The sequence below is a fragment of the Vidua macroura genome, chromosome 4 (genome assembly GCF_024509145.1).
Source record: "Vidua macroura isolate BioBank_ID:100142 chromosome 4, ASM2450914v1, whole genome shotgun sequence".
Taxonomy (NCBI): domain Eukaryota; kingdom Metazoa; phylum Chordata; class Aves; order Passeriformes; family Viduidae; genus Vidua; species Vidua macroura.
In genome coordinates, this window is record NC_071574.1 from 45,570,651 (window position 1) to 45,591,662 (window position 21,012).

A 21,012-nucleotide genomic window follows, 5' to 3' on the forward strand; every position below is an offset into this window, starting at 1 on the left:
TGCGCAGGGAGACAAAAAGATAAAGTCAGATTCACATTAGCTCCACATATCTGAACCTTGCCTCAGACACTCTTAGTTCTATAGCCTGATTTTGAGCCTGATTTTGATCTTATCTTTCATACAGATAAGATCCCCTAATATTTACTATGAAAAAGGTCATGTGTAAAAATAAACTTGAGTTGAGTACTAATCTAATTAATTCCTATGTGTCCAACCATTTTGGTCACATCTTTCTCCTTTCTTGCATTTTCAAATAATAGCTAGAAAGGTTTTGCTTTCAGACAGTGCGGTTATACAATCCTTTGTGAAGACAGTTGTGTCAATTCCCAAAAACTAATTAAAGATGACTTCATTAGTTGGGATAAGTAGCATAAAAGAATCATGCATTAGAATCAGGAAAATGAATTATATCTTAATAATTTAATCTTCCTGTTTCTCTCGCTTCTGTTTCTCACAGGAACACACTTAGAAAAACTAAACTGCCAATATATTCCCAAAATACTGGTTTTAGGCCAACAGTGCATTAAAATATGGTGCACTAATAGGCAATATCCGTGCACAAAATAGACAGACAATAGTTAAATGGAGATAACTTTGCCCTCAATAGCATCCTTGATAAGGGGATGAATTAATTTGTTGTTGTCCTCTGGAGATAACTGCAAGATCAAATTTAAGTTTTTTTCTCTTCTATGTCATGCCTTGCACACCACAGTCAGTTAATCCTGCAAGCTAATGCTGGGAATAATGAGATGAAAATTGATCAAGTGGCAAGAAACCATGCTAGATAGTTGGATTCTACATTACCTCTATTAAGAATTAAAAATACTCCTATCTTGCATAGGAGGTCTGGTTCATGTAGATCTGTCTGATGGTTTGTGAGACACCTTTTGTGACATTTAAGGGATTGTTTACTAATAGGTCAAAACATATATTTTGTAAAAGCCTGGAGCAAAAGAACACATTAAATTTTGACCTTAACTTGTTAGTCATCTGAGCACGTTGAGAGTGACAAAATCACTATGACTGTGTTCATCTATTTTTAGCCAGAAATCAAATAATAAACAAAACCTCATCAAAAAGTAGAAGATGCAGCAGAGTAAAAAAAAATCTGTCTCCCTTCCTATGCTGTTTTAATGATGTCAGATTCTAGTTATTTTCTGTGCCTTTTTTAATAAAATAGAAATAATTACTATTTTTGTTTTCATAATTTGTATTTGTTATTTCATTGTTTGGGTGTAGATATTGACAGGAACTTGTTTGCTTAGTCTTATCAGTAGCTGTTGAAAATATGATTTTTTTAACATATATGTTCATACAAAAATAAGTATGGGTATAGTAAAATTTGAAAAATTTCCAAAATTTAATCTTCTATTTTAAAAACACGTGTTCTTTTCTTTTAAAATATACATTATATATATTTATATATGTGTGTGTGTTCATCTATATATGTATGTATATATATAATTTTAAAAATATTGAAGTAAACAGAGAAGAAAGCCAGTAATGAAAGGTTGTAATTGCTATGCAGACAGGACAGAGTAGAAACAAATGTAGCTGGGTATGGCTCTTAAATTGAAAGAATAATTTGCTTTAGTGTTCAGTGATGATGATTATATCTGACATTGGAAAGAGCTCTAGCAGGAACCAAGATATGAAGGATAAAAATATTACTATCACAAGAGATAGAAAAATCCATTGAATTTTATATGCTTTTTTCAGAATACTGGAGCCTCCTTTTGTCCAGGCTAAACTACCCTGACCCCTCAGCCACTCCCATGTCTTACACTGTAGACCCTTCAGCAGCTCCATTGCCCTTCCCTGGGCTCGCTCCAGCCCTCAAGGTCCTTCTTGTAGTGAAGGGCCCAGAAATTAACACAGCACTCCAGGTGTGGCCTCACCAGTGCTGAGTACAGGGGGACAATCCCTGTACTCAGCACTGTGCAATCCCTGGGCACAGCTGGCTCATGTTCAGCTGCTGTCAACCAGCACCCCAGGTCCTTTTCTGCTGGGCTTATGATTATATTTGCTTTATGATTATGCCATTTCATGCCTTCAGGAACCCACTGATGGGCTCCAAGTGCAGCTGTCTCAGCCTACATAGGGTTATGAGAGTAAATATTTTACTCTATCTCATCTGAAAACCCATGTAAAGCTTATAGCAGTAGAAAGCATTGCACAGTGCTGGGTTAATGAATGATGTGGCAACTTTACACTGCAATTATTGTGAAGACAGCCAAGGATCTTCGTTTCCATGAAACTTCATCAGGTCTAACAGCAGGCACAACAACTGCATGCTTAGAGTGCCAGAGGGAGATGATGAAGGTTTCAGTAGGTGCCCTCCTGTGTGCCCTTGGCTCCTGCAAGGCTTGTTTCAACTGTGGTTGCTTTTATACTGCTTCCAGATCCAAGCTGCTGCTTAATTAATTCTAATTTCACAAAGGTCCAGTCTAGGACTAGGCACAACAGCCCACAATTTGTTCAAGCTTTCATTCTCACAGATACTGTGCGTGGAAATGTTTGTCTTTTTAAATGGAAGTGGAGCAACAGTCCTCCATACCCAGGAGATATTAGAGATACCAGAACTCATTTCTGACCTGCTTTGGACTCTAAATACAGTCTTGTTTCACCATACCACCATACATGCATTTTGCTACAGTTTTTCTGATGAAACATGATTTGTTATATGACTTATGATCCATAAAAGTTGTACTAGATGTCATTAAGTAATGCTCCTGTAAAATATTTTCATTTCATGTCTTTCTTTTGATTCTAAGTGAACAGGCTTTCTAATGCATTACTAAAAAATGGCTACTTATACATTCTTTTTCCATTTGAGCAATCTTTAGTTTCTTTAGTCTTTCCTTATACCAAATTTCTCCACAAAGATTTTTTTCCTCACTCCAGCTGTTCCTTTTCCCTTTCTGGGAGTATTTCCATTTTCAGTGATGCTGTTTAACCACTTTCACAAGGAAACAAGGCTTCTTAAATTTGCTGTATGCCTGTCTATTCTCTCCTCTTATGTCCCTAAGAGTATGTGAAGCAGTTAGGCAGTTTCATACAAGGCAGAAAATCTTTAAGTTTCTCTGTGTTTTCTGAAAGCTGGTGCCCATCTAAAATCAGCTCATAGTACTAGTAATTCCTGCTGACTCTTTACCCATCTGTATAGAGATGGCTTCCGAATACACTCAGCTTCTGAAGCATCTTGCTTATGGTCAGGTGAAGGCTATAGCATGTGCAGTACATGGAATTTGCAGCAGTGTTGTGGCTGTGAGTGCAGAAGTATGGTTTGGGTTCTTGTCTTGACACTATGTCAGAGCCAGACAAAGGATCTGGAGCTCATACAGACCTGGATATAAGAACAAGGCAGCTCAGAAGTTACAGGGAGTACATGAGTTTATGAAACTATTAGTTCTGCAGTCCACCAAATAGCTCCTATTGTTTATATCTATAATTATACAGAGAACTCCAAAGATAGCTTTTACCCTTAGAGAAGAATGATTTTACATGTCTTATCCTGCAGTTCACATTTTATCATTTGTTATATCTCAAGATGGAATTCACTTCCAAATAAATTAAAAATGCTATTTGACTTCTTCACAATCTACTACTCAATTTTGTATTGCAGAAAGTAAAAATATCTCTCTAGTTTGGACATGGCAGTTGTCCTAAAAAAGTGACTGAGAGTAAACTTACCAAACCTTTTCTGATTTTTTTTATGATTGACTGATTTTTTTATTTTCTTCTTGGAATTTTTGAATACAATCCAAATATAGGCCACTGAAAAGTATATTCTAAGGTTTCTGCTATGCTTAATCTGCAGAGTTTGAAGTAGACCTGTCAAAGGATTTTCAGCAGAATAATTTTCCATGAGATGCTCTTTTCTCAAAATGTGGATCAAACCATGTCACAGTTTGCCTCAGCTAAAATGTATCTGTTTATATCAGCTTAAGACCCCTTAGAGAAACAATAAATAAAATATCATTACACAATTACAGGTGGTCTGGACTGTTACTTCCTAATCACAGGAAACTAATGGTTTTCAAACCTGAGACTCTTCAGACTCCCCCAGGCATTTTATCTTCAGATCTAACTCTTGACAAGCACTTGAGCATTTTCTGTGGGCATGTTGCTTCAATCTCTTTCTGACAAGATAGATTTCTATTTTAAGGAAATATATTCTGAAAGACAACTCAGGTAATGGAGCTATTTCTGTAAAGATAAACTTCATGAAAGAATGTTTAGCAGAAAGGCAGGGCATGTATGGAAAGGGATTCAAGCCAGAATAAAAATAAGGAAGATAATGCAAAGGGAAACATTTAGGGTAGAATGAGGTAGCTCTATGTTGTCAAGACGACAAAAAATCATTTTCCTACACCTTTCCTTAAGCAACTGTTTTGGATTGTCTCATATCCAGAACTTTTTCTCACAGCCTGGAAGTTTAGAATTTCAAGCATGTTTTGGTACTTCTCTGAGAAATAAAAGCTTATGTTCTAAACCTTACATTTCTACTAATTTTCTTGATTTTCAAAGGTTTACATTTTAGTTGACTTATGACTGCATGGTTTTTTACTACCTGAGATGCCACTTACATTTTTGATTTGTTTTCTTCTTGATATTACTTCTGATTTGGATACCTTTCTTGTCAGCTGTTCTGACTATGCATTCACCCATGCTAGGAAACAATCATGCATTAAGTTCTCTTTAACCTTCTTCATATTAACCTTCTTCATATAAGCTGCTTATTTAGTCAAGCTCTTGCATTAAATATTTGATTTTTCCAGCCTTTCTCACTTTTCCTTCATGCTTCTTCTAGAACTCTTTCTATTCCTTTAACAACACTTCTTAAAAACTCCTCAATGACCTTTTGTTCCTTTTTATTCCTTGTCAGTAAGAAACACATATTTGTTTATATTCTCAGAAGAGATCCTTTATTTCCCTATGTGGGAAATTGTTTTTCTGATTTATCATCTATGCCAAATAACATTAAAATATTCAGTGGTTTCAGGTGTTGCTATGACAATGCAGACCTATTGGATTTAAATCAGTGGCATGTGCAGGACAATTACAACTCATCTTTGAGCCCAGTGAATTTCTAGGTTAGTGAGAATTTTAGAAGTTATAATAAGGGCATGGTGACATATGCCAAAGTCAGTGACATGCCAAGCATGGACATAACATGAAATGCTGTACTGAATGCCATTCTACTATTTTGACTTATGTCATGAAAGTTTCCTCTTTGTTTAATTTTATCATCCATGAGCAGCAAAATTGGAAACTGGGAGAAAAAAAGGTTAATATTTACTGGTTCAGGCCAAAACTAATTTCAAAACACACTTATCTAACTCTCTGTTACTTAAGAGCTGCGTTGCCAGAAAACTAGAGACAAATCATGCCCAAGATTAGGTTTTCACGTACATAAAAGTGAGTTTCCCATGAACATATGAGAATTTTGCTTCTTAACAAAGAAAAACTGATGATCAGTAAATGATATTAAGAATGCTGAGGCCTTCAAATCTACCCCTGCTTTTCAATAATAATAATAAAGAAATCATCCTGAAAATATAAGCAATATGTTAAAAGAATCAGAATACAAAAAGCTTCAAGAAATGTAAATACTCTGGCAATGATTCATATGCATCTTGAAGAGGTGCATATTTTGATACATGTAAATGTATCAAAATATTTTTAGTCATTTATATATATATATGGTAAAATGTGCTTGTATAACCTTGTAAATAATATAAGCAATAAGGTTGGAATGAATAATAATTTTATTTTCATATCATTCCCACTGTGATGTCAAATGTAGCTATTCAAGAATCCACTGTTTGAATAGTTTAAAAGTAGTATTAATAAAAAGCTTTAAGATTTTTTGTTACGATGATCATAAAAGTCACTGGCTATTCTTTTTGTTGCACCTGACTTCCAAGAAATTGGGTGAATGGAAAGCCTAATCTTATCTATCACCATAAGTGTTCACTGGACTCCTTTGAGGACCCTTGGTCTCACTGGAGGACTCAAAATAATTTTCTTTTAGCATCAGGACAGCCAACTCTTGTTTTCATAATGACAGAAATTGAAAGAATGTATATTTTAAATTTTTGGAGGTTTCTGGAAAACAACATTTTCAAAATTATTTTGAAAAAAAATTCTTAATTCTAATTTGGTACAAAATCCTTTCACTCATGGGAGAGGAAGGTCCTGCATTCCCTGAGGTTTTGGGGTTGAGGGTACTTGTTTGCAATAAAACAGTAGGAAGAAGAATAGAGAGAGATTTGGCACATTTGCCTTCCTTCTCCTTTTTGTGTGTCTTACCGACCCACAGCCGCACTCTGCCACAACTCTTGACCTACCAGGTAACAAGATCAATGGCACTATTATTTTAATCTATGGAAATCTACAAAAGGCTTGCCAATTAAATGTGTAGACTTTCCATTGGTTTTATATTTGCAAAACATTTTCTTTCCTAGCAGGGTTCCTATGCTCACTGTAAAAAAAGCACAATATGTGTTAGCAAGATTATAATGTATAAAAGTTAAATACTGGGAAGTGTTGATTTCTTGACCCCCAAATATAAAGATTTCAATAAAGAGAAAATTAGTACCTGTTTTACGTGTGATATCTCTAGCTGACATATTTTCAATTCACTGTTTTGAATAGAAATTTTAAATTGGTAGAGTTTTATATCAGTTGTTTTACTAAGTAGCATGGGTTGGATATAGGGCTTAAATAGAGACAAAACAAATAAATTATTTGCTTCTGCACAGGGGAACCTTCTATTTATTTCTATTTTCAGAAATACTTTCCATGAGCCAACAGAAAAAAATAACATAGATAAATTATATCCCATGTGAGTATGAGGCATATGCAGGAGGTAAATCTAAAATATTGCTTAAAACCCAAAAAGAAACCTTTTCTTTTGGTTCATATTTTAAATTACTTTTCTCTAATACAATCTAGGTCAGCTTGTAAACAGAAAATACAAAATGAAGAAAAAATGTTTCTGCATTTCTGGTGAGAAATGTTTTAATACCTTCAAAGGAACATATTCAAGATATTTTAGAAGTTTCCCTTTTCTAGCAATAATTCTTTCATTATTTCAGCTTCATTTCATATGGCTTTGATCTTATGAAATTTATCTTTTTTCACAAATTAACCACTGATAATTAAAAAGAAAAAGCCCTTCTCTGCTATGGATAGATAATCTTGCTTCATCACATATAGCAAATTGACCAATTATATTATTTAAAAACTCTTTTTAAAAGCCTTTTTGTCTTTCCTACAGTTCTGTAGTTTCTGTCTAATATTAGCAGTAGTTACGTTCTCCATCAGAGGAGTTTGTTGTTTGGGAAAGAAAAATTAATTTTATGAATAGGATTCACTCAGAGATGTAAATGCCACTGTGATAGGCCAGCAGTAAATCTGAAAGGAAAGCAAATTCTCCATATGCTATTATAATAATACATTTTTTTCTTGGAGAGATGAGCATTACAATGTGGAGTGTTACAATGAGTTTATAGTAGAGATTAAAGGTATCAGAAATATGGCAAATAAAAAATATTATAAAGAAGCTGCATATCAAACCTAATTTATCTCAAAACATTGAGGAAATAATCTACGTGTATAGACTTTTGCATTTGCAGTAGCATGCTGCAGTCTCTATTCAGATGCAGATCAGCCAAAGAATAACAATAAGAAAAGTAAATTAGAGCTGTAAAACAGATTTAGGCATTCCGTTTTACTAATAGATGGGTGTTGTTTTAAAATCTGCCTGGATAATCATTAGTCATTCCTTGACATTTCTTCCACATTATTTTATTTCCAAAGACTGCTAAGAATCTCTATTGTCTAAAAAAAAATTCTTCTCCATGGTGTCGAGAAGGCTGATATTATCAACTTTTCAAGTTGATAAATTAATTTCCCAAATATCTTTTTTTTAGACTAACATATTTTTGCTAATGTTCTTCATGAAAAACAGTGATGAAACTAGACTAAACAACTCTAAGCTATACACTTTCAAAAGTTTATTCTTCAAAGAAAGCCATAGTTTCTTGATGGATGATCCTAAACAGATTTTAATTGTCCACCTGCTGAAAAGTTTTAGTTAGGTCTGAGGGATTTGGATGTTATGAGACCAGAAATATTTTTGGCTCAGCTAAGACACATGAATTCAATGCAATACATGTAGCTAAGAACACTTTTGTCTTCATGATTATGAAATGGCATCTGAAACCACAGAGAAATAAATGTTAATATTCCTGTAAAGGAGGCTACAAATCATGATGATAAGCTGCTAAAAATATGGAGTGGAAGAATAAAATCATTTAACATTTAACATTCAGTTTCCTTTTAAGTTCAAGGTAAAACCGCATTAAGGCATTGGAGTACTTTCAGAAACCTGATTTCTAAACTTTATAATTTACATAATTTATAAAATATTTAGGAAGTTTTTTTTCTGCTGTCCTGTAGCCATCAGAAGTTCACAAAACAGCACCTGAAAAGCACTTGTGTATGTCATTAAATAATTCATGATATTTAGATTCTTTCCCAGTACAAAGAACTGCAGAACCTTCTATCAACTTCTCCCTACAAAGTGTCAAAAAAAAGAAAGAAAACAGCCTAGCCGTAGCAGAGATAGATATTTTGCTATTGCTCCTATCTATATACCATGGGTTTTGTTTGTTTGTTTTTTTTTTTAATATCAGTATCTACAAATTGTGTTCTCAATCTGGACACCTGCTTGTAATAACTTCATTTTGTTTGCTGAATAAATGCTTTTCTTTATTTCTTTTTTTTTCTTTGCCTTTTGAGTGTCAGTGACATGCAACAAACAGAAATGTTTCACAGACACCATCTCAGTGACTTTCTTTGCATGCAAATTTGGCACTTTGGTTTTAAAATGATAATCCAGTGCTGTTCTCTGTACTTAAAAATGCAATAGTTGAAAAACTTTGAAATTCTCTTGTTCCATTGCTTGACAAACTTTATCTGGCTTTTCTACACCAAATTCTCTGTCAAACTACTCTCTCCATTATACATCTAGTACCTCATTATATTTTTGCATAGCTATGACCACTTTGCTGAAGAGGGAAATACAGTGATTTCTTCAAGCTCCTCAGTCTAGATGTTTTTATCATTAACATATTTCATCTTACAAAAAGCTTTTGTTCAGGTAAAGTGGAACTGTGTCCTGCCATTATATTACTAAGTTATAAATAGATAAAAAATTTTGTCTCGCTCCCTTATGTGCTATGCAATAAACCTACAACTGAACACAATAAGAATCTGAATTATTGTTTCCTAGTTCAGTACAGTTGTCATCCTATCATTTTCCTTATTCAGCATGTAAGCATGTTTTCTACAAAATCTTTGCATTAGTACTTCCCTTTCAAGAGAAATCTCATCAATACTATGAGAAAGCACAGCTAAGAAAGTATCATAGCTCTGCATCAAGACTGATGGAGGATCTTGAGTATAGAGAAGTGAGAAGCAGAAAGACTGACAGTAGAACAAGAATTGCTTTGAGTAAACATACCAAGAAGCAGTGATGTGTGTCTTAAACCTACTATAACAGGATTATATGAACATAATGAGTATTTTGGAGAACAGAAAAACCATACAATGCCCCGCAAATAATAGCAACATAACAGATGTTCTTTTCCTCTCTTCATACATAAAGCTGCTAAACATACCCAAAACATGAATGAGTCTGTCAAGGCAAAATAATTTTAACCAGTTTCACATCATTTAAAACATTTAAAGGTTTTGTTTTCTCTTTATTTCATTAAACATTTGTCATCAGTCACTAAGAGGATTTTTGTATTTAGCTGACATTACAGAAGCATTAACAGAGATGTGCAGATTCTCAAGTACCTATATTTCAGTATTAGTACAGTTGGATGCATTAAGTGCTAGTGCCAGAAAGAATCACTAAGCAGATAAGCTTATATCAGTATATTCTTAAATGCTTAACTTTTTTCTTTCTCTGTGTCATAAAAGGCAGTCATAGAATCACACATATAATCTGGTTTTCCTTCATTACCTTTCACAATATGTTAATATATACCTGCATCGTGGGTTTTGAGGCTGGGGAGTTTTTGGTGGTTAAATTCAGTGCATTTTTTTCTCAGTGATTGTTTTTGTCTTTCAGACTTGAATCTCCTACTAGATCTTTGGTGATGGAAGCACCCAGGGGAGTGCAAGTCAACGCAGCTGCAGGAGACTTAAAGGCTACCTGTAGGAAAGAACTGCACTTACAGTCCACAGAAGGGGAGGTAAGTTCAGCCAGCAGAGAAATGTTCTACAGCTCTGCCCAGTATAGCACAAACAATGTGAGGAGGGTTTATTCAGCAACAAGGTAAACAACATAAAGTGTTCTGCATTTGCCTTTGTTAAAGTAATTTTGGTTAACTTGTTTGACTACTAATACTTATTTTCTTTTTTACAAGTATATGAATCTGTAATTTTCATTCACACTGAAAATAAATTTAGTTAATACAGATTAGAATTACTTGTAAATTAAGAGTCAAAGAAAAAGCTTTCATGGAACAGAGTTGGTTAAGTGATACTGATTAAAAAAATTATTTGGATTAATCTGTCAAAATAAAACAGAAAAGTTTGGATTGATTAGGATTAATGCATCATTAAACCATGATTAAGAGGTTTAACAAATTTGCTTTACCTGTGGTTTAACTCCTTAATCTTTTACTACCCCTGTAAGAGAGACAGAGTAGTTCCATCATATCTCTTCCATCATATCATTAGTGTGTTGTTTCAGAGATCAGTGATAAGTGATTGACATAAAAAGACTTTGATAAAGATTCTTAGCATGTAAACCTGAGTCAACTCATGCAAATGATTCAAAATTGGGTCATTTGTTGGGATGGCAATCTAGGCATTGTAGAAATGCATGAAGGATTGGTGGTATGGGAGTCCTTTCATCTTCAGACTGTAAAATGATATAACATTAAAAAAAATAGCAAAATACTTGTTGAAGGTTATCAAGAGCTCTCAGATTTCTATTAGGCACTTTGGAGAAATTGATAGATTTTCGAATTGTTCTCAGAGGGGCTTTCTACAGTACAGCATTTTTGGAAATCCATAATGTAAATATCTCATTGTGAATGGAGCTCTTTAGAATTTTTCGCCTTTTGTGTTTGTGTTTTGTATTCTCTTCCAAATGTTTCTAGATGTTTTACATACTATCCGACATAAGCAAAACCAAACAAAACCAGCATTCACATCTGTGGCAGACAGTCCCTTGAATGCACACTCTGCATTACAGTGCAGACAGGAACATTTTGGCCAATATACTGCATGAAAAGCCTATTTTGATAACATTTTTTTATTGATGCAAGTATCTGTCCAGCATAATTAACACACTACGTTTTCCTAATTCAGAGTCTCAAATATTTATATACCACATGCCCCACCTTATTTTTGAGTTTCTCCAAAATCAGCTCTTTCCCCAGTCTCTCATCTTTACTTACCACCTCTCTTACTGTTTCCTAACATTGCTGAGATAGAAGTAAAAAATCTAATCCTCTTTTAATAGTAAATATTGTCCTACCTCATCATTGTCCTTTCTGTGGGTATTTTTGAGTCTAGAGCTTCCTGTTACCTGTCTTGTTTTCCCTTTCATAAATCACTACCTGGCCAAATCTTTGTGTTTCCTAAATTTATTAACATAAATTTTACAAATAGAGTGTATTTTTTTTTGTTCTTTCCCTTCATGATATTGCCAGAGAGGAAAAGTAAAACTTAAATTAAAATTAAAGTTTAAAAAAGAGAAGCCAATAGAAAGACTTACCATTCCTTACTCTCCCATGATTCTTTAAGCAGTGCTTGTTTCTATATTCTGTTTGTTTTGCATAATACACCTCTTCATACAAATATTTTATCTGTGGATCCATCAGGTTTTGTTCTCTAGATCAACATTGTGATTTAATTGCATAACTTCTTGTTTTTCATAAGTATTTACTATACCTTGTTGGAAAGGTAGTTCTGGAAATAATGTCCTATGACCTCAGTTGCACTTTGACAATGGGAATCCAAGAAACAGATATAATGCCTATATTATGTCTTATTCAGAACAGGAATTCTATTCGGTGTTAAACGCTTTCTAGTAAAAAAAATGCCAGTGAAAATCTGACTTTTCTGACCTTCTTAATAAAAATCAGTATTTTCTCTGTGTGATAAGTCTTTGCACATCTATGATTTCCTACATAAATGTTAGATTGAAAATTATCAGAAAACAAATTACCAACCTTTCTCCACTTTTTCCCAATTAAGCGTTCAATAAATATACACCTGACAAAGTTCAAAGTCTTGAATGCTTGCAATTTCAGTAAGATCTGAAATGAACTGTAGCTGAAATCCACAGAGAAATTCTGTCCTGAGGTCTGACCAATGCCTCTATGGTCCCCTGTTTAATCTCTTCCACTGGAGAGGGTTAGAGGAAAATGCAGAAACCCTTTGGAAGGCATATGACAGGCACCAGAGCATTAACTGTTGTGCAAAGTTACTATGGCCATGTTAGGGAATTGCTGGACTAATTACAGCCTGGTGTGAGGAACCAAGGTAAACATCCGATGGATTAAATCTACATAAATATCTACATAACAAAATATTGATTGCTTTTCCTGCTTACAGCCCAACAGATAAACCACATTAGTGGACAGTTTAAAAAAGTGCTTAAAGGTTTTATCATTATTAATTTTTAAGAAAACACATTCTAAAATGACAAAGTATCGGTATTAAAAATAATCATTTTAGCCTAAGAATTGAATGGCTTATAAGTCAGGTTTCCTCCACAAATAAATTAGTGTTGTCTTTGTGAATTGGATCTGTGAACCATTTTCATGCTAAGACAATTTGTACTAGAAAGACAAGCAAGGGCTTTTGTACTATTTTTATTCTAGTTAGTGAAATTTAATTTTTTTAATGTTTGAAAGCTTTTTCAAAAACTCATCAAAGATATATGAATTAGTATTTTCTTTTTCTAGCAATGTTATTGCCCTATTATGACAGAAAATGGCTATGTGGCACCTGGGATCAACCAATTATAGCCATGTTACAGAGCATTATGCATTTACTGACTTTGAAAAATAGATTTTCCTTTTATTTAAGAATAACTCCAGAATATTTTTAAGAACAAAAATGTGTTTATGAAATACTTTTCCTCTCTTTCTCTGCAGTATAATCTTTAGCCTCCCACATCATAAACTGAATGCCTCTGCAAACATCCTGAATTCTGCTGTTTGATACATTTTCTTTTTATTTACTGCAGTATTATAATAATCCTTTTAGCCCTATTACGCATCATAGTGTGTGATCCCAGACTGAATACTGGGGGCTGTAATTTAGATTCAGATTCTGCTGCCCTTTCTAAAGCTCTTGAGCTGCACCCTTGTGAGCCGAGGCATCAGCAGAATCCTTTGATTCAATTATAACTTGGCATTTAATTGTGAACTATGTATTATTCTATAAATAAACCACAACCAGTGGTTTAAAGCAGCAATCATTTACAAGGAACATGAAATGTGAAGCTCTAGGCTTGTCATGGTTTGACCCTGGCGCAATGCCTGTGTCCCCATGAAAATGCACTTTCCCCAAATAAATGCTGTGAGATGCGATTAGGAACAGAGCAGAGCAGGCCCAAGCTTAAAAACAAAGGGAAAAACCTTATTAAGCTACTACTACTATAATAAAAGACACAGAATTCGGAATGAAAACCCTCCAAAACACTCCTCCTCCCCCCAGCCCACTTTCCACCAAAACACAGTGAGACACCATCCAGGATTCCTGTTCAGGTTACCACCCCTCAACTAATCAGCTCTCAGTCCATCAGGGGAGAGAGGGGTCTCTCCTGTACCATAGACCCCCAGGAAACACAATTGTAACCCTGTGTTTCCATGTCACACATGGCAACTGCCTGGAGAAGATCTGCCAGTGTGACACTCTCCTTTCCATGTCACAGTGCTCTCACCACCGTACATGGACCGACTACTCGTAGAGCTTCTTTAAGGATGCTTTGCCAAGGACCAAAAGAACAACGGTTCAGTTTCTCAATTTGGGACCACAGTCCCCCCCATTTTCCTCCTCCCCTGGTTCCGAGGGTGCAACAGGTTCTCATCTTTGGGACAACAGTCCGCCCCCCCTTTCCTCCTCTCCTGGGGCTGAGGGTCTCAAGAACAGAGATCTTCTTCCTGAAGACAGAGGGTACCACCACACCCTCCTCATCACTGCAGCAGGTCACTCTCTTGGCTCCAACCATTGAATCCCCCTAAAAATGCAGTCTCTGTTGCAGGAGAAATTGGTTCAGCCTATGGCTATACAAGAAAAGTCCAGCCAAAAGCCACTCCATCATCTCCTCCCACCTAGGATTCTTTCCCCATCTTCTGACATCTCAGGCCCCAGACTGTCTCTTTTCTCTTCCAAACCGAGGAGGAGTAGTGTTTCACAAAGCTTTCATTGTCCAAGAAGGGGTTAAAAGTCTCGGGCTCCCCGGACAGCTGAAATCTCAGCTGCCCAGAACTCCAACTCCCACGGCTGACCACCCTCCCCCCCGCCCCGCCACTCCGCTTCACTTTCTCCTCTGCTAGCAAATTTCCAGGTGCCTTCAGGATCTCTGTCTCTTTCTCTCTGGGTGGGGGAACAAAGGCATCTTAGTTTTCCTCCACCCTTCCATCCGCAGGGGCCGGCCCAGTTCCAGTCCCTTCACCCCCTGTCCTACGTCTCCCAGGCCACGTGGCTTCCCCTCCCCCACCCCTCTGCCCACCCTTGTGGCTGGGCAGGGGAGAGTCTGCACTGCACTCTGACTGGAACCAAAGAGAAAGTTCTCCTGGGAGTTCTTGCTTTTAACCCCCTGTGTTCTCAGAGGCGTGTCCATGCCTTCAACGGTCACGCCAAGTGCCAATATCCAAACCTGACCATTGACTGGTTTGACACCAACTTCCTGAGAAAATTCACTTCCGTGTCAAACCACGACAAGGCTACAGCTGAATCCACTGGTTCACATAAGAAGAAAAAGATCATTTCTTGTCTGGAAATTCAGTACAATGACTGCTAGTTCACTACTGCTTTTTCAAATAAAAGTGTAATGCAAAAGTACAAATCAATTTTGAATTCTGTAGATACATAATTTTACTAGACATAAAAATGTTCAAATTGAACCTGAAACATATAATTGTATAAGGATAGCAAGCTGAAAGGTCTCTTTGATGGTCTCCACTCATTGACCTAACAACTAATTGTTAATAGTTTTGACCATCCAGAATCACAGAATAGGTCAAGTTGGAAGAGCACCACAATGGGTCATCTGGTCCTACTTCCTGCTCAAGCTGGGTCATTCTAGAGCACACAGGACTGTGTCCAGACAGTTCCTGAATATCTCCAGTTCCAATACCTCCAGAATCTACAACTTTTCTGGGCAGTCTGTGACAGCTCTCAGTCACCCACACAGTAAAGAAGTTCTTTCTCATATTTAGGTGGAACTGTCTGTGAAAGGGTTTCTGTCCATTGCCTCTTAACCTGTTACTTGGCACCACAAAGAAGAGCCTGGATCCATTCTCTGAGACCCTTTGTGCAGATACTCATAGTTATTGATGAGGTCCCCTCCCAGATGTCTGTTCTTGAAGCTGAACAGGCCCAGCTCCTTCAGCCTTTCCTCACAAGAGAGATGCTCCAATCCCTTACTCATCTTTATTGCCTTCCACTGGATCTGCTCCATGTCTCTCCTGCCCTGTGGAGCCCAGAACTGGGCACAGCACTCCTGATGTGGCCTCACCAGTACTGAGTAAGAGGGGCAGGATCACCTCCCTCAGCCTGCTGGCAATGCTCTTCCTAATGCACCCCAGGACCCCATTGGCCTTCTCATCCACATGGGCACATTGCTGGCTCATGGACAGTTTGTTGTCCACCAGGACCTTCCCTGTACAGCTGCTTACCAGCAGATCAATCCCCAGCCTGTGCTGGTGCACGGGGTTACTCCTCCCCAAGTACAGGACCCTGCACTTGCCTTGGCTGAATTTCAGAATGTTTCTCTCTGCCCATCACTCCAGCCTGTCGAGGCCCCTCTGAAGGGCTGCACGGCACTCTGGGGTATTGGCTGCATCAGTCTCTGAAGCAGAAGGCTGCTAAGCAGGCTCAGCTCTTAGGAATCTTGAGCAGCTGCTATGTGTCTTTCCAAGGAGCTTCTATGCAAGTTAGTCTCCGCACTTTCATTGCATCCTGTTGACTGTCAAAGATGAAGTCAATAAAAGGAGAAAAATGTACAGAGGCTTCTCATTTTTACAAATGTATTCGTATTAGTCACCTTGTCTATGACCTTTTTCCTATTTACCTCTTTATGCCCTTGTATTTCCCTGTCAAATTACACTCTATCATAGCATCATTTGTAGAGTATATTTTGTTGTTTCTGGCGTAATGAGGCTGATCCCTCATTATGGTAAGGCTTATAGCTGTCACATTAAAAATGAGCAATATTCATAAACAGACAAAGTTTACTCAAAATCAGCATGGCAGACAATAGGCCAAGTTTATATTTACTGTTTTAGGACAGCACATTTAATGAAACACACAGACAATATTATTTTGTAGAGCCTAACAAATGCATATAGGACTAACATTTGATCTATAATCCTATCCAGTTCTAAATCCAGGAGATGCATTTAAAACAGTGATTAATAATTAAGATTTATTAATATTTAATAAAACTGCAGTTCATTTGTAAGCTCAAGTAACTATACCATTTTAAAGCATTTGGTGGCATTTTTGTGGATGTTTTTTGTGTGCTGAAACAAAATAAAAAAGAAACAGGACTTTTTAAATTAAGTAGATACACTGAAATTGAATTACCTTGTTGTACACGCTGCTTGCCATAACTACGGAGGAATGGTTGATCAAAGTCAAAAACATTTCATAGATGAGTTCAATTCAACCAAGTTATGTTTATCTGAGACTAAATGTATGCAAAAAAACCTAAATGTTTGTATGCATGAATGGAGTTCAATAGACAGTAAGCAATGGCAGGCTCTAGACCCCAAAGAGTCACTTTTTATTCACCAACAATTATCTAATACGTGTGATGCATTTTGTTTTCAAAGCCTTTTTCATGGTATTAAGCAGCTGACTTCTTACTGTTGTCTGTGAAGAAAAAGATTAGTGAAAATGAAGGGATTTTTTTCTGTATTTTTTTAATTATAGGTTAAAAAATTCTATTAGGGTGTTTTGACAGATACTTAAAATCAAATGCATATTATTTTTTAAAAACCCTTTTATTTTCAAACCAGTTATTCATGTGTAATTTATTTATAGAAAAAAACCCACACTGTTCCGTACCAGTTTACAATCAAAAATACAAATCCAAAGCAATTTAACTGACAACACCTATATATTTAAAATGTTTTTTCATGGCTAAATTTTCAAGATTCACACCATAAGAAATTTTATTAGAAAGGTAAAAGTGACAATGAATTATTTATTATATATTTTAATATAATATAACTTTTAATCTAATGATTATTTAAATGGTAATTAAGTTTTTGTATTCTGTAAATGAAGCACAAATATTCCAAGTACATTTTCTTTTCTGGATTGTGTACATAAACTACAAAGAAGTCCCATCTGTCCAAGATTGAATGAATTTCCAAAGACTGAAAATTATTTCTGTAACAGAAAGAATAAATACACCAGAAAGTGTTTTTCTTCAGTAGGCACCAATATATTGTATTGGGATTATAACTCAGAAGTACCAATATATACTTTTGTGTATTAAATTTACAAAAATTTGTACTTAAAATGAATCCTTACCCTCACAAACACCTCTTTGGTACCGATGAGTCAAAACATAAATTCTTCCATTCAAGAATGAACTGTCCACTTCACTAATGTACAGCGTTGTTTTTAACATATGGATATGTTATTTTTCAAATCCCTTTCAGTTCTCAGTAGCTGTAGTCATAACATGGAGATGGGAATGGGAGCAATGCTGCCAGGGTGTCTGTGCTCAGGTGTACCAGGTATAATCTTTAGAAAGAGAACATTCACCACACCAGGCCACCCTTAGGCCTGAAGGTCTCATTTGTCTTGTGGTCAACTGATCCTAGCACTGTAGAGAAAACATTTTCATTGCATAGTTTGTACTAGATATTCTGGTTTTCTCTGAATGTTTAGTATATTCAGTTTTATCTCAGTAGTTACATTAATTTCACTGTTTAACTGTTCCTCAAAGCTATTAATCATTATGACTAATATGATTCCAGATATTGTACCACCATATGCTTAAATTTTCCAGTATATATGCTATCAAGTTAATATTTTAATTTTTCATTATGACTTTTTGTTCCTTTTGTCAGAACTATCATTTAGATTTAATGAAAGCCACAGATGTGTTAGAATAAATGGTCCATGCAAACTAAAGTACTTCAATTTATCCTATAGTTCATCTTAACCTTGAATATTGAAACACATCAGCATATTAAAATTATATATCTGAATCTAGTGACCTAATCTGTGTAATCCTCTTTGTAGGATGCTTCTTATAGACTATGCAAAATAGCAAAAAGACTAAGAAAAAACCTTGCATTCCTGTAATTCAGAATAATTGAATATTTTAGGGAATCCAAAATGTTTATTTAGTGAGACATCACTACAGTATCTTATTATACTGGTTGATTAACACCCACCTATCAGATTTCCTTTCTTTCTTTCACATTTTCTGCAGTTTCCTGCCATTTCTTATCTACATTAGACCTGGAATACGCTTTTGCAGCCCTATAGAGATGCCTGTTTAATCAAAGAGTACATGGATAAAGAAAATTCTTCAGTCTATAAATCCTAAGTTTTTAATTTGGCTGTATCAACTTAAACTGTCATTTGCTGTCTCAACTAAGACCCATTGGAGAATTTTATACATGACAGGTTCATATCGTATATTTAAGGCTTGTATGAGTATTTGATTTTTTACCTCATGCCTACATATTTCCCACTAGAAGTTTGCTCCTTCAATTTAGTTCTTTGTCTTGTAGCTAATCTATGTTATCTGGCTTGCCCTCCTCTCCCTTTCCCTCTCAATGTTCAGATTAACAATACAGTCTGATGAGCAGGTGAATGGCAGATCTTTGTTAGCAAAAATTGTATATAAAAAGAGTACAATTTTTCCATTCTTGTCACATATACTAGGGTGATTCAGTCAGAAATTGGATCTACTTTTAGACAATATAGAACTAGTGTATTTTTCTCTGTACTACCATGCACATGACAAAGCAATGATCTGGGATTTCTAAACCTCAAGTATTTCGAGAGCATGATGCTGCTCAGCATTCTGCTCTCCATGAAATAACATTTCTCTGAGTAGCAGCTGCCTTTTCCATCTTGCAGTCTGTCAGTCAGTCTCCTACAATGTTTCAAGAATGAATGAAGGCTTTGGTTTTATTTGTGCCTATTTATCTGCTGAGGAGTGAGACTCTCAGAAAGAGTACGACTGGCCTACATTGCCTTGATGCATGTGAGGTATTAAATGGCTTATCTCATACCTCTCACAGCAAAACAGATTAGAGAAACACCATGTACACAGGCACTTCTGTTAACTACTGCCATCTAGCAACAGTGTTCCCTAGAAACATCACACTTTTTAATTTTTTGTCTTGCCACTTCTTCCCTTCTCTTTAAACACCTGATAAGAACAGGCATAAAACAGTAAGTAGTTTAAGTTTTGCTTGTGTTGGAGGACTTTTCAGCCATGAATTTCAGTTTTCAGCAGATCAGAGGATAGAAAACATAAATTCTCAAATATGTACAATGAAATTCCTAATGTGTTGGGATACTCTGGCAGTATATTTGGATTCCTGTTTAATTAATAGATAGCAATGTTGCATCTCTAAATTTCCTCTTTCATTTATAACCTTGACAGCATATATACAAGGTAGAGTTTAATACTGGCTTTAAACCATCTTTATTAATCCTCTTCAATTCAGGCTTCACCAGGGTGTAGCTATAGGGATGGGATTAAATTGGACTCACTGCAGCAGATATCACCCTCTCAAAAAGCCAGTTCAATTTTTCTCAGACACCATATCCTAGTACCCACATTGCTCACCAGATGTTCTGGGATGCATACTGGGACAGGACTGGATAGCTACCACGCAGGATTATGATACCAGATAAACCTGGATTTTTGTACATCACAGTGTGATATACAGTGGAAAAGCCTGCACAGCTATGCTTATTAAAGATCATTTCATTTAATGAGCAAAATAACTGAGCTACATTGTAATGCACATCAGAATAAGGTGCTCTGGATTAAAGTCTTGGAGCAGTACACTACAGAAGACCTGCAATGATAGATCGTAGAATTGTAGCTGTCCTGATGTAAACAAATGGAAAAATTATTGAGCTCACAGCAAATAATATAATAAAGTTCAAGAGATTTCACTCCAGTCAGATCTCTGACACATAGGCCCTCTGATTTTTTGAGTTAATTCTTGTTTGAATCAAAACATGTCTTTTAGAACCCATTTAGTTTGGTATTACAGATTTCTCATGGACCTTCCCCATCATGTGCTGCATCCCGGGTTTGGGTTCAGATTAGGGGTTCTGATTTATGTTAGCTAGCCGGTTCTGTGTACCCCTGTGCACCCCCCGTGTTCCCCCCACCGTGGTGGCCCGCTCTGGGTCTCTTACCATTGGAGCTCACCGTGCCAGTCCTGTAACCACCCCCCTGTCCACTCCAGAGAGTTCTGTGTCTGTCACCCCATTCCTGCAACCCCATTCGCCCCGGAGCCCTGTGTCCGCCCCTGTCACATCCCCATTGGTTACCCCGGTGCACGTCACTCCCCCGTAGCCTACCCCCATTGGGCGAGGGGGGCTTCCACCCCCCCTCAGCCCGCCCCCTATAAAACCCCATGTGTTCTTTTGTTCGTGGCCATTTTGTCCACGCAGTGCTAGGGAGGGAGTCGCGGCTCTCCACCACAGCTCCCCGCAGCAAATAAAAGCTCTCCAGCCAACCACGCG

General features: G+C 36.4%; 1 protein-coding gene across 1 annotated transcript in view; it reads left to right on the forward strand.

The window, feature by feature from the left end:
• SGCZ (sarcoglycan zeta) overlaps positions 1–21,012 on the forward strand; it is a 174,503-nt gene that overhangs the window by 149,244 nt on the left and 4,247 nt on the right. The window contains exon 6 of the mRNA XM_053975625.1: positions 10,151–10,274. Within this exon, the coding sequence (XP_053831600.1) occupies positions 10,151–10,274 (124 nt within the window). The remainder of the gene's footprint in view (positions 1–10,150; positions 10,275–21,012) is intronic.